The sequence below is a fragment of the Bolinopsis microptera genome, chromosome 13, assembly GCF_026151205.1.
Source record: "Bolinopsis microptera isolate Bmic1 chromosome 13, MBARI_Bmic_1.0, whole genome shotgun sequence".
NCBI lineage: Eukaryota > Metazoa > Ctenophora > Tentaculata > Lobata > Bolinopsidae > Bolinopsis > Bolinopsis microptera.
The window spans coordinates 3,008,281-3,023,016 of record NC_087084.1 but is presented as its reverse complement, the minus strand read 5'-3'; the positions used below and the strand labels follow the sequence as shown (position 1 = coordinate 3,023,016).

Here is a 14,736-nt window from a genome sequence, read left to right as displayed (position 1 = left end):
TTTAACTAGTAAATAATGTATTGATAGGACTATCTTGGATAGTAACCATGACAACCGAGTTATCGTTGCTTAAGTGCTGATTTTATCATTAGTTTTTACACATGAACTGTGAATTCTGAACAACCAGTTTTACGTTTACTAATTAGTTTAGTATCATGAGTAGTACAGTATTTAGTTGTATTAGCTTACATTTCTTCTTGTCGTATATTTTTTGTTGTTTTGACATTTTTTGCAATTACATTTTTGGGTCATATTTCGTAAATTTTATTTCTCTGTTTTTGTTTTAATGTTATTTTAAATTTCTTTCCGTCGTTAATTTTTACACATGTTTAACAATTTTATTACAGAACTGAAGAAGACGTTGTTACGTGGAATGATTATTTCAATTCAATAAAGTTTCTAGCCTAAAGTTTGCTGCTTCAATTTGTTCGCAAGTTAAGAGTCTAAAGAGAAATTCTCCAAGAGAAATCAGTAGAATATGGTACAGATATTTTTAACATCAGTAGATGAGATGTGAATATCGTTTCAAACATAGAGTGCAATATTAAAAGATTTTATGACACGTATCTACCATCTAACCATGCAGACTTACTAATACTGTCATATTGTATCATTTTTTAATAGTAAAGGTCATTCAAACAATATATATATATATACACAATAAATTAAATCAAGTGATGCAATTGGCAGAGCACAATCATAAATCATGAGCAATTGTATATCATATTGTATCATTCTTTAGCTGAATAAATTCTTTGAACGTAATTCAATACTAAAGATTATTTTTTCATAAAGGTTTGTCCTACTTATTTATTTGTATCATTGTGACTCTTAACTTACCATTTTCCCTCAGTTGTAGCAAGAATAAGTGCACATGTGATCTGTAATCAAGGTTTCCAGTACTGTTGTATTGGACTTGTCAGCATGTAAGATAGTTCCTGAAACTCTATCATATAGCTATGGGTGAAGATGGCGAACTTCCTTCAACCAGCAAAGAAGAAAATCTAGAGGCTTCAGAATCGATTGCATTGTATGAAATTTCCTTAGAAACTGTGGATGATGAAGATGAAGAAACTGACAGTATTCAATCCTTGAAACATGCAGCTAACAGGCTTTTGGGGGCAGATGATATTATTAAATCAGAAATTGTATCAAGCGCATTTACTTCAGAAATTGCAATTGACCAAACATGGGGTGAATGGATGCAGGAACTCCCTGGATCAACATGGATCAAAGTACGTACATTCGGAAAAGTCCAATGGAGATGGTCAAAAAACTGTGTCCATTATGCTCATTTGCCAGAATGGTTAAAAGATAACAGATTTCTTCTCCGGTGCAACCGTCTACCAATTTACAGTTTTACTGGTTGTATGCTAAGTGCATTCAGAATCCACACTGAAACGGGTAACATCTGGACTCATCTCATTGGTAGCCTTCTGACAGTTGGATATTGTATTTATGCTTTTGCTTCTCGTTTACACAAGTTGCACTGGACTGAGCAGCTGGTCTATGCAGCATTCTTCCTTGCAGCCTCCTTGTGTATGGGATTCAGTTGTATTTTCCATGCTGTTATCAATCATTCCCCGAAAGTTTTCAAGTTGTTTAGTCGTCTGGACTACTCTGGAATTTCTCTTCTTGTTATTGGAAGCTATATGCCTTGGTTGTACTACTCTTACTTCTGCCATCCAACCATCTATGTTGTCTACACTGTTGTCACCTGTGTCATGGGTATATCAGGGATATTTGTGTCTCTTTGGGATGAGTTTGATAAGCCTAAATACCGAAATGTTAGGGCAGGTGTTTTTCTTACAATGGGTCTCTCAGCTGTAGTACCTGCTTTTCATTATGCAATTAAATTTGGCTGGTCTATTGCTCTAGATAGAGCGTCTTTAGGATGGATGATATTGATGGGCAGTCTGTATGTTTTTGGAACCATGCTGTACATGTTTCAAATCCCGGAAAGATGGTTTCCTGGAAAATTTGATATTTGGGGCCAAAGTCATCAAATGTTTCATATATTTGTTTTGGTTGCTGTGTTTGTTCATTACCATGGTATTTCTGTTTTAGAAGCGAATCATACTGAGGATATTCTTAATAACCGAGTTTGTACAGATAATATTTTAAATACTACTACATTTGGTTGAGATTGTTACACAACAGTTAGCAGTATACACATATGAGAAGTTTACTTTAGAAAAATGTGAAATCAATTGAATGTTGACCCCAAGATTTCATATGATGAAAGGTTTCACATGCTGGCTTTTGCCGTTCCTCAGTTATGTTTTCTGCAAGCTCTTCATGAGACATTGTTTTAAGTTGGCGCATCCTTTCTGTACTCTGCTAATATCTCATGCATTTAGATCTGACCCCATAGATTTTACTATGATTTAATAAGATATGCTTCTATTTTCTGCAACTGTAGTAACTTAATTTAGATGGTCTTGTATTGTGAAATTGTATAATTGATAATTATATTATATATTATTATAATATATTATACTTGAAACCCGCTAGTCAAAATGCCACTTTAAAATAAGTATGATGTTCCGATTTCTTCATATGGAGTATGGACCCACTGTGACCCGTCTACAATCTTTTTTAATTTATTCCCGATGACAACTAAGTTAAAAGTATTCCCTAGTTAAACTTTTTACCGCATCAAAAAATATCAATCACAACCAAAGGTTTTGTGATGTATCTAATAGTGACTTTTCAACTCCATTTGCAAGCTGAAAATGTTGTCACCGGTAACTTTTTGACCAATTTATTTTCTGTGCTTTTGCCGGGCTGATTTCGTCAAGTTTAAAATAATAATATGAATATTTATATTATAATATTGAAGTGACAAATTTATTCACTGGATGTGATGACTGTTCATATATATTCTTTCTTAACAATGTTATATAGGGCCCAAGCTGCACCTTCGACATGGGCATTTGTGATTTAAGAGTTTAGAACCTGTATTTAAAAAGTGATTTCTGCTTTTCCAGCAGCCCTTCCCGGTCAAGTCTTTGTTTTGAAGAAAATTCTGACAGCCTTCTAACAACCGGCGCGGCTGTTACGGTAACAGCCCTCTAATAGGCCTCTAACAGTTATTTTGGGGGGACAAATACCTAACAGTCGATGCTTACTTGTGTTTTGTTAAATGGCTATTAGCCGGTTAATAGCCTGCCGGCATTACACCTATTTGCATTCTCCTTTAGTAAGCATAATAATTATGATGTCTAATTCTAATGCTATTGTATGCAATTTATTCAATTTCTGTCCTCTATTATATTTGTTTACCTCAATACAGAAATAAAGCATGATTTGCTTTATCTCTACGTCATGATGATTTATCATATTAGCCTGTCACATTTATAATACGTTATGTCCCAAATATAAGTGCAGTAAACCCTAATTTACCATAGAGTTTTTAAGAGAAGGAAATTTTTAACTATCGGACAATCTTTTCTCACTGTACACTCCCAGCGAAACCTCGAAGGCTCCTGTCCACTCCTACCCCACTCCTCACCTGTAACATCCAAACCAGAACCTGCAAACAAACCTGCATATGCTCGCTTCGCAACCTGCAGAAGCCAACCCAGTAAGCCTGTGCCAGAGACCAAACCTGCAAAGCCCACGGAACCTGGCCGCAAACCTGCAAAGCCCACGGAACCAGTAAACAAACTGTTCCTAAAGCTGTCTCCCAAAGTACTCCTCAGGAGACTTCACCTCCTAAGAACATGTGGACTTATAGGATGCCAACCTAGGAGGGCATTATGCCAAGTAAAAGGACCCAAGTGGGTACTTTATTACTTTACACTTTTTATATTTTGTACAATCGGAATCCTCACATATTAGGGAGAAGAAGGGATGGGTAATGCTTACGCGAGTTTAATTTTTAGCAGTAATTACTCTCATTGTCTAAATGACTATCGTTAGGGGTCGAAGTCCCCACATCCAGAAACACGCCTTCTTGCCAGGCAGCTGGGAGGAAATTTTTTTTTGGGAGGAAACCACTGAGATAGAAGAGGAAATTTTGAGAAGTTACTCCTTAATTTCCGAATTATTTTTTTGAATAACGGACAAATAATTGAGGCAATTTTTGATGGAACAATGTTTCAATAGTATAAAAAATCAAAAGAGGGAACATCCGTCAGTTTTGGAACACAGTGGAAATATTCTGATTGGAGAATCCAGCTTGCTGTTGTGAAGTTACCAAATTTACGTGAGTACTCTGATCTCTTTTCAATCCAGTTTATTGCTGTCTACCAATTTCTGTAATTTATCTGCGCCCCTAGCCCCCGCAAGAGGGGCTCCGCCCCTGGACCCAGGGGGGGGTGGGGCGGGGGGCCCCCCCCCCCCCCCCCCCCCCCAAGGGGGTGCCCGCGAGGAGATGGGGGCTGCGCCCCCAGACCCCAGCCACAGCGGCTCGCTTCGCACGCTGCACGGCTGATTGGTCACGTCGATCGCCGACAGCACGCCCCCCCCCCCCCCCCCCCCAAACTTGCGTAGCGAAGCGCGCCGGGCCAACAGAATTAGAAAAAAACGCATCTGGAGGAACATATAAAATTTCTGGATGTGGGGTCGAAGTTGGTTCAAAATTCTGGCTATCATTATTACGTAATTGTGAGCGGATCCCCAAATGGTGAAAAAATAATGTGTATTGTATACGTTTATATCGTGCATGATATTAAAATTACCACAGTTTTTCTTCATGCAAGTGTGAATATTAACCCTGGTTTGGTAATACTGGCTGCAAGTTCTTGTTGTTAGATGGATTTAATATCTAACTGGCAATCTTCAGGTAATGCTCACGTAGCCAAACAACTCAATATCGTGAAGCCCTGAGGTGTTATGACAAGTGCTATTCTCACTAATCAAGGACATGTACCAGCTCACCTTAACTCCGCACTTGCATCTTATATCGAGGTTGTTGAGTTATTAATCTTCATCTTTGTTGGTTTTTAACATGTTTTAAAATGCTATCTTGTATGTTATCAATAAAACAAGTAAATGTCCGTCCCGTTATTACTTCTTAGATGTAAATAGTCGCCAAGAACTTAAAATATTGTCGACATTTTAACAAAAATATATGGCAACCAAGCACTAAGCAGTCTACTTATTTTCATATATTTTTGAAACATTTTTTATCACCATTTTTGTAGAAAAATCGTTAGCACTTAGCAGTATAACAGTAAAACCCCGATTTACCACAGACCACACTTTATCACAGCGTTTTCCTTCTCTTAAAAACTCTACGGTAAATAAGGGTTTACTGCACTTATATTTGGGACATAACGTATTATAAATGTGACAGGCTAATATGATAAATCATCATGACGTAGAGATAAAGCAAATCATGCTTTATTTCTGTATTGAGGTAAACAAATATAATAGAGGACAGAAATTGAATAAATTGCATACAATAGCATTAGAATTAGACATCATAATCGTTATGCTTACTAAAGCAAAGGAGAATGCAAATAGGTGCAATGCCGGCAGGCTATTAACCGGCTAATAGCCATTTAACAAAACACAAGTAAGCATCGGCTGTTAAGTATTTGTCCCCCCAAAATAACTGTTAGAGGCCTATTAGAGGGCTGTTACCGTAACAGCCGCGCCGGTTGTTAGAAGGCTGTCAGAATTTTCTTCAAAACAAAGACTTGACCGGGAAGGGCTGCCGGAGAAGCAGAAATCACTTTTTAAATACAGTTTCTCTTAAATCACAAATTCCCATGTCAAAAGGTGCAGCTTGGGCCGTATATAACATTGTTAAGAAAGAATATATATGGACACGTTCATTTGAGTTTGAGGATATTGGTAAACAAAAATAATAGCGTTTTTGACGATAGTGGCTTAATTTTGACATCTATTAACCTAGCACGTTCAGAAGTTCTGAACATTAGCCACGTAACCCATACTCCCATATGCACCGCTCAGAAAGAAAATCTATTGTTGTTAGGCACTATAATGTTTCAAAAGTAACATTTTGTGTGACTTAGTTAACTGCAGTTGTCTAATTATCATTCCTTGGTCTGAAATATAGTAAATTAGGTGAATCTAACAATTATGATACAACATTGGTTAATGGGCACGGATCGAACGGTTACAAGGCAATATTTGGGTAACTTTGTCACACTCATGATACCATACCTCTATTCTACTGTGAGGTGTCCTAAAAACCCTTTCAACTCATTATTTGATGGTTGCTCTACCAATCATAGCCCTAAAATATTTTGTTTTGAATAGTTAGCTAATACAGGCACTCGGTTACTGGGAAATGAGGTTAATTCTGTCACAATATATGGAATTTAAAATTTTGGGCGAATTATTTATATATCTGATTTTGGTTTGAAAGGCGGGAAAATTTTATATGATGACAATGTAGTTGATGCAAGTTAAGGTCAGTTGATGTTAACATTGTCACAAAAAAATTATACGAAATCGTAAATAGATTAAAAACAATGATTATAGAATGAAATAGTCTCTTATAATAACTCTTATAATAACTCTTATAATAACTGATGTGACAAAGTAAACATGTCTTGCCCCTATTTTGAAGATCTATATTCTATACCTCTATTAGAATATTGTCCAGAACATCAAGAGCTTAAGTTTAGCAATTTTAGGTTAAATTTGTCAAAGTCACTAAAAATGTGACAAAATTAACTTTTCATGCCCCAACAATTTCAAGATAGTGTGTAAAAATTAGCATATGCTGCTTTATTACCTATATAAATCAATCCAAACTACAAAAAATATATGTTAATGTGATGACGATTACCTAACTGTTATAATAACTGATGTGACAAAGTAAACATGTCTTGCCCCTATTTTGAAGAACTATACCTCTATTAGAATACTATGTAACTTTATCATCAAAAAAATGTCGATAAACTAGTTATTTTGCCAGCAAGGAGCTAACAGAGTTATAATAATTTTTTGTGACGAAATTACCCTATTTTTGACCATGTAGCGGTAGTTTAATTGTGACACTGTTAACATATTACCACCTGATAATGATTTATGTGACTGGTGCATGGTACTAGCAGTGTTGTTTGATCCATAGTACGTATAATATAAGGGGTTTAAGCTGGTATATCATTATTTGTTCAATTTCACACATGTTCAGATATCATCAAGATTATGTGACAAAGTAAGCTTGGTTGTGCCTTCTGTGTTTTAATTCCTTACGACTATATGATATAATAACAATTCCCAGCACTTCCAGGCCATCAAATAAACTTACACTACTCAGCATTGCTTATCAGGGTGCCCTAAACATTCATCACATATTTTCTTTAATATGTGACAGAGTAAACCTGAATGCACCATCTAACGAAAAAAGTCGTCAAATATGTAGGTAATGGTCATATGTACCCATCCAATCAACTGGACACTCAAAAATTTGGTCAAAAACGGCAGCAAGGGGTCCATATTTACTCCGTCACATGTTTATAGTGTGACAATGTAACCATTTCCGTGCCTGCCGTATTTAAGCGATATCTTATCACCTGATTAAGATATCGTTATGTGACAAAGTTAGCCTGGAGGATGAGACGATTATCCTAACCATCAAGGGTTTAAGTAATTTCATAGTGTGACAAAGTCAACTACACTGTGCCTTTTAATAGGGTCACTTATATTTACCAATATCCTCAAACTCAAATGAACGTGTCCATATATATGAACAGTCATCACATCCAGAGAATAAATTTGTCACTTCAATATTATAATATAAATATTCATATTATTATTTTAAACTTGACGAAATCAGCCCGGCAAAGGCACAGAAAATAAATTGGTCAAAAAGTTACCGGTGACAACATTTTCAGCTTGCAAATGGAGTTGAAAAGTCACTATTAGATACATCACAAAACCTTTGGTTGTGATTGATATTTTTTGATGCAGTAAAAAGTTTAACTAGGGAATACTTTTAACTTAGTTGTCATCGGGAATAAATTAAAAAAGATTGTAGACGGGTCACAGTGGGTCCATACTCCATATGAAGAAATCGGAACATCATACTTATTTTAAAGCGGCATTTTGACTAGCGGGTTTCAAGTATAATATATTATAATAATATATAATATAATTATCAATTATACAATTTCACAATACAAGACCATCTAAATTAAGTTACTACAGTTGCAGAAAATAGAAGCATATCTTATTAAATCATAGTAAAATCTATGGGGTCAGATCTAAATGCATGAGATATTAGCGGTGTACAGAAAGGATGCGCCAACTTAAAACAATGTCTCATGAAGAGCTTGCAGGAAACATAACTGAGGAACGGCAAAAGCCAGCATGTGAAACCTTTCATCATTTGAAATCTTGGGGTCAACATTCAATTGATTTCACATTTTTCTAAAGTAAACTTCTCATATGTGTATACTGCTAACTGTTGTGTACAATCTCAACCAAATGTAGTAGTATTTAAAATATTATCTGTACAAACTCGGTTATTAAGAATATCCTCAGTATGATTCGCTTCTAAAACAGAAATACCATGGTAATGAACAAACACAGCAACCAAAACAAATATATGAAACATTTGATGACTTTGGCCCCAAATATCAAATTTTCCAGGAAACCATCTTTCCGGGATTTGAAACATGTACAGCATGGTTCCAAAAACATACAGACTGCCCATCAATATCATCCATCCTAAAGACGCTCTATCTAGAGCAATAGACCAGCCAAATTTAATTGCATAATGAAAAGCAGGTACTACAGCTGAGAGACCCATTGTAAGAAAAACACCTGCCCTAACATTTCGGTATTTAGGCTTATCAAACTCATCCCAAAGAGAAACAAATATCCCTGATATACCCATGACACAGGTGACAACAGTGTAGACAACATAGATGGTTGGATGGCAGAAGTAAGAGTAGTACAACCAAGGCATGTAGCTTCCAATAACAAGAAGAGAAATTCCAGAGTAGTCCAGACGACTAAACAACTTGAAAACTTTCGGGGAATGATTGATAACAGCATGGAAAATACAACTGAATCCCATACACAGGGAGGCTGCAAGGAAGAATGCTGCATAGACCAGCTGCTCAGTCCAGTGCAACTTGTGTAAACGAGAAGCAAAAGCATAAATACAATATCCAACTGTCAGAAGGCTACCAATGAGATGAGTCCAGATGTTACCCGTTTCAGTGTGGATTCTGAATGCACTTAGCATACAACCAGTAAAACTGTAAATTGGTAGACGGTTGCACCGGAGAAGAAATCTGTTATCTTTTAACCATTCTGGCAAATGAGCATAATGGACACAATTTTTTGACCATCTCCATTGGACTTTTCCGAATGTACGTACTTTGATCCATGTTGATCCAGGGAGTTCCTGCATCCATTCACCCCATGTTTGGTCAATTGCAATTTCTGAAGTAAATGCGCTAGATACAATTTCTGATTTAATAATATCATCTGCCCCCAAAAGCCTGTTAGCTGCATGTTTCAAGGATTGAATACTGTCAGTTTCTTCATCTTCATCATCCACAGTTTCTAAGGAAATTTCATACAATGCAATCGATTCTGAAGCCTCTAGATTTTCTTCTTTGCTGGTTGAAGGAAGTTCGCCATCTTCACCCATAGCTATTATATGATAGAGTTTCAGGAACTATCTTACATGCTGACAAGTCCAATACAACAGTACTGGAAACCTTGATTACAGATCACATGTGCACTTATTCTTGCTACAACTGAGGGAAAATGGTAAGTTAAGAGTCACAATGATACAAATAAATAAGTAGGACAAACCTTCATGAAAAACTAATCTTTAGTATTGAATTACGTTCAAAGAATTTATTCAGCTAGAATGATACAATATGAAATAATAATTTAAACTTATAGATTATAGTGGCACAACAACTTAAAATGCACAGGTGTGCCACGAAAACAAGTCAGGATACAAGAAAACCTGAAAAGCAATCCACATTTAGGTTCCAAACCATAGAAAATTGTAAAGACTTGATACACTAAATTACAAGGTTAAGGGTATGCACTTAACAGTAGAAACGTTGAAAAAATAGTAAATTAATTAATATCAAAAGCACGTTTAAAAAGAAACGTTTTCAGATACACTTTAAAAGATTCCAGTGACATGCAATTCTTAATTTCAACAGGCAGCTCATTCCATAATTTAGGGCCAACTTTCTGAAACGATCTTTCTCCATACTGTGAATATACTCTTGGTTCAGTCAAATAGATAAGATGATTATAATTGGCATATTTAAACATATCACTTAAATAATCTGGTCCCATACCATTAAGGGGGCCGGGGGGGTCTTCATCAAAATTCTCTCGAAATTGATTTTATAGTTGTTTCTGATAGAGGAGAGTGATATCTATCAGCTGCTTTTGGTCCCATGGAAAAATATTGTTCCTAGCCAAAATTATCGCCAGTCAAAGGTCAGCGCTCATGTGTAATTGTATTGCGCGAGCGATTTTCAATCGCGCGCCCTGAAAATCGAGTCTAAAAATCTATCTTCTCCTACATTTTTTGAGCAATCACCCTGAAACTTTCAGGATATGTTCTAGGGATCATTTAGAAGATATCTGTCGAGCCGAATTTTGAGATAGGCCTTAGAAGATTTTGTATTCAATTTTGAAAATCTTGGACCTGGAAAAATCGTAAAAAAATGAGGTCCAAGATTTTCAAAATTGAATAAAAAATCTTCTAAGGCCTATCTCAAAATTCGGCTCGACAGATATCTTTTAAATGATCCATAGAACATATCCTGAAAGTTTCAGGGTGATTGCTCAAAAAATGTAGGAGAAGATAGATTTTTAGACTCGATTTTCAGGGCGCGCGATTGAAAATCGCTCGCGCAATACAATTACACATGAGCGATGACCTTTGACTGGCGATAATTTTGGCTAGGAACAATATTTTTCCATGGGACCAAAAGCAGCTGATAGATATCACTCCCCTCTATCAGAAACAACTATAAAATCAATTTCGAGAGAATTTTGATGAAGACCCCCCCCCCCGGCCCCCTTAAGACATTTATAGACAAGAAGCAATAACTTATATTGAATTCTGTAACTAATAGGCAGCCAATGAAGGTCTTTCAGAGTGTCTCCGAGATGATCATATTTATATAGTCCTACTATAGCTTTAGCAGCTGCATTCTGAACGAGTTGGAGTTGGTGGATGAGGTTGTCACTAATTCCATAATAAAGAGCATTGCAGTAGTCCAATTTGCAGACAATGATGCTGTTAATTATAAGCTTGAGCTGAGCTTTACTAAAGAGATATTTTCTCCTTATAACATTCCTAAGGAGTCTGAAACAATGCTTTTTGAGGGACATGATATGAAATTGATATACAATTGCTCATGATTTATGATTGTGCTCTGCCAATTGCATCACTTGCACTTGATTTAATTTATTGTGTATATATATATTGTTTGAATGACCTTTACTGTTAAAAAATGATACATTATGACAGTATTAGTAAGTCTGCATGGTTAGATGGTAGATACGTGTCATAAAATCTTTTAATATTGCACTTTATGTTTGAAACGATATTCACATCTGATCTTCTGATGTTAAAAATATCTGTACCATATTCTACTGATTCACTAAATATATTAAAGGTTTCTAAAAGATCTCCACGGATTCTTCTTTCAGCTTACGAATTTCCAACCTGCTGTGTGTGGGTGTCAAGATGCACCCACGAAACTCAGCTCATTCTGTGACAAATATCAAAATTTAATATTTAATACTCATCCGGCAATTGTATTAAATTTAATAAATACGCCAACCAAAGATGCACGCAGTGAAAGAAGAAGTAGTAAAAAGTTGTAAGCAGTAAGCGTCACGAAAATAGAGGAGTAACCTAAAAGTAGACAAACCAAGAAAGTGTATTTTGTATAAACATTGATTTAATTAGCAATATATTTTAGGAAGTAAAGACTTTTAGTTTGGGAATTATATTTAGTGATATTTTAGATAGTAGTTAATTATTAGTTATTTAGTATTTAGTTTATAGTGGGAATCGGGTAGTAAGTGTTATGGAGGTTAGTGACCAGTGAGAGTCAGTGAGTGGTTTATATTTCTATAGTGTTATTTTAAATGTTAACACATTCTATTTCAGATTAATTTTTAATAATTCCGCCGTTGCAGGCCCTTACAACTGGGGAAATCAGGCTTTGATATCCATAAACACGATTTAAGATAATAAAGCGGATTTTGCTCTAACCAGAGCCCTTTCGCTTGCAGTAGCGCGCGACCGCCGAAGTATATTCTAAAAGTAAAAGTAAGTAAAAGTAAAAATTATGACATAACATCATCACACATGTCTACAAAGTATCAAATCACTATATGGAATAATATAAATATCTTACCACCAAAATTAATAAATTATTAACTACAACTTTATTAAAAAATTTCAAATAAGTTCAAAAAGTATCTCCAAAAGATAACTTTATTCATACTTCCCAGTGGAATAAAGATTTATAAATCGCTTTAATTTTGCCTCAAAAGGGTGGATATAAAGATAATCGTTATGCTTCTCTTTATTACTAACATAGCTTGTATCACGTTGCGACCCCCACGGTCGTTTCACTATGGTGACGATACAGGGGGGCCGCGCACCTCGTGCGCGGCGGGTCATACAACGTATGACAAAGAAATAGTTACTGTATATTTTTCCATGTAGTGCGATGACACTTTGTAAACTTTAGTGATGATGTTATGTCATAATTTTGCTTTGGTTAGAGCAACCCAGCAGACCTTACCGGCTAGCAATATTACTACAGGGTGATCGCCTTTTCACAGCTTGTTGAACTCCGCGCGCGCTCGCTAGTTCATTGCATTTGCACGCTTCAATTATTCCTTGATTCACGATGTCAATCCTTCGCAGCTCGGTGAGGCACAGCTAGTGGTGCATCTCGCCGATCTACCGAGAAGCATTATTTGATGCGCGCGCGACCCAGTAGTGCATCGCGCTACAAATTATTCCAAGAATGCAATTTTACCGCGTACCACGTGATACGATTCAGCCAATCAGAGAACAAGAATCTGCAAAGTTAAAGCTGCGCACTTTTATAAGGCCCAAAATAAGACTTTTCGCGATAATTGACATACGTTGCATGCCACTTTTCGCGCGCGAAGCGCGCGCCGCCGAAGGCGGAAAAAGGGGCATACCATGAAGGGAATTGGACTTTTTAGAGGGACGCATATTCTGCGTCCCTATTATCCTATTTGACCAAATATGGGAGTAATTGACTGAGATGGCGCGCGCGCGCCACCAAAACAGTTAAATGCATTGTTTTTAACCAAGTTGCAATATTTGTGAGTTTACTTGGTATCTTTGTAGTATTTTTATTATCTAAACGACTTTATTAAGTCATTAGAACCTTCATGCAAACAAAAATTGAAATGTTTCAATATTTCTGTAAACTGAAAACTTGTAATTTTGTTCCAAACTGCTTAATTTTTGTACGGCGCTACTAATTCATGAAAAACGCGCTATATTTATATTTCGCATTGGATATATAGATGACCAATGATATCGTGGTATTAAAGTCATGTGACACCGCGATGAGCTAGCTGGCGTCTAGCTGCCTAAGATCATATCTATGCTTTCTCCTTTGTCCTATATTATCACTCGATAACTTTTTACACATGATTTTTTGTTCAACCTGTTGTTCAATTTGTTTAACACCTCTCTGGTTATTGCAAACCACTTCAATCCCCAAATTTATACATCTAACCATCTCTCTGGTTGCTTCCAACTCGTTAAAGCCAAGGCTCGACCAGGACCGCTTTTTTGGGGCTAATATTAAATACTAGTGGACTCTTTGCAGCTCTTCCAGCACCCCTAAATTTACTGATCTGGTGTTCACATTTTATTGAGCCAGTACAGGCTAATATTAAATACTAGTGGACTCTATGCAGCTCTTCCAGCACCCCTAATTTTACTGATCTGGAGGTCACATTTTACTGAGCCAGTACAGGCTAATATTAAATACTAGTGGACTCTATGCAGCTCTTCCAGCACCCCTAATTTTACTGATCTGGAGGTCACATTTTATTGAGCCAGTACAGGCTAATATTAAATACTAGTGGACTCTATGCAGCTCTTCCAGCACCCCTAATTTTACTGATCTGGAGGTCACATTTTATTGAGCTAGTACAGGCTAATATTAAATACTAGTGGACTCTATGCAGCTCTTCCAGCACCCCTAATTTTACTGATCTGGAGGTCATATTTTATTGAGCCAGTACAGGCTAATATTAAATACTAGTGGACTCTATGCAGCTCTTCCAGCACCCCTAAATTTACTGATCTGGAGGTCACATTTTATTGAGCCAGTACCTACAGGCTAATATTAAATACTAGTGGACTCTATGCAAATTCTTCCAGCACCCTTAATTTAACTGATCTGGAGGTCACATTTTATTGAGCCAGTACAGGCTAATATTAAATACTAGTGGACTCTATGCAGCTCTCCCAGCACCCCTAAATTTACTGATCTGGCGGTCACATTTTATTGAGCCAGTACAGGCTAATATTAAATACTAGTGGACTCTATGCAGCTCTTCCAGCACCCCTAATTTTACTGATCTGGAGGTCACATTTTATTGAGCCAGTACAGGCTAATATTAAATACTAGTGGACTCTATGCAGCTCTTCCAGCACCCTTAATTTTACTGATCTGGAGGTCACATTTTACTGAGCCAGTACCTACAGGCTAATATTAAATACTAGTGGACTCTATGCAAATTCTT

The 14,736-nt window shown here is 36.4% G+C and overlaps 2 protein-coding genes across 2 annotated transcripts; one reads left to right on the top strand and one right to left on the bottom strand.

Annotated features, from left to right (window-relative positions):
* The first annotated feature begins 857 nt into the window (after nt 1-857).
* LOC134824659 (adiponectin receptor protein-like) lies at nt 858-2,710 on the top strand. The gene has a single exon (XM_063836620.1). It carries the CDS (start codon nt 960-962, stop codon nt 2,142-2,144), a length of 1,185 nt encoding a protein of 394 aa, XP_063692690.1. The 5' UTR covers nt 858-959; the 3' UTR covers nt 2,145-2,710.
* Nucleotides 2,711-8,404: 5,694 nt separating this feature from the next.
* Nucleotides 8,405-9,589, bottom strand: LOC134825454 (adiponectin receptor protein-like). Its single transcript, XM_063837629.1, has one exon. It carries the CDS (start codon nt 9,587-9,589, stop codon nt 8,405-8,407), a length of 1,185 nt encoding a protein of 394 aa, XP_063693699.1.
* Nucleotides 9,590-14,736: the final 5,147 nt, after the last annotated feature.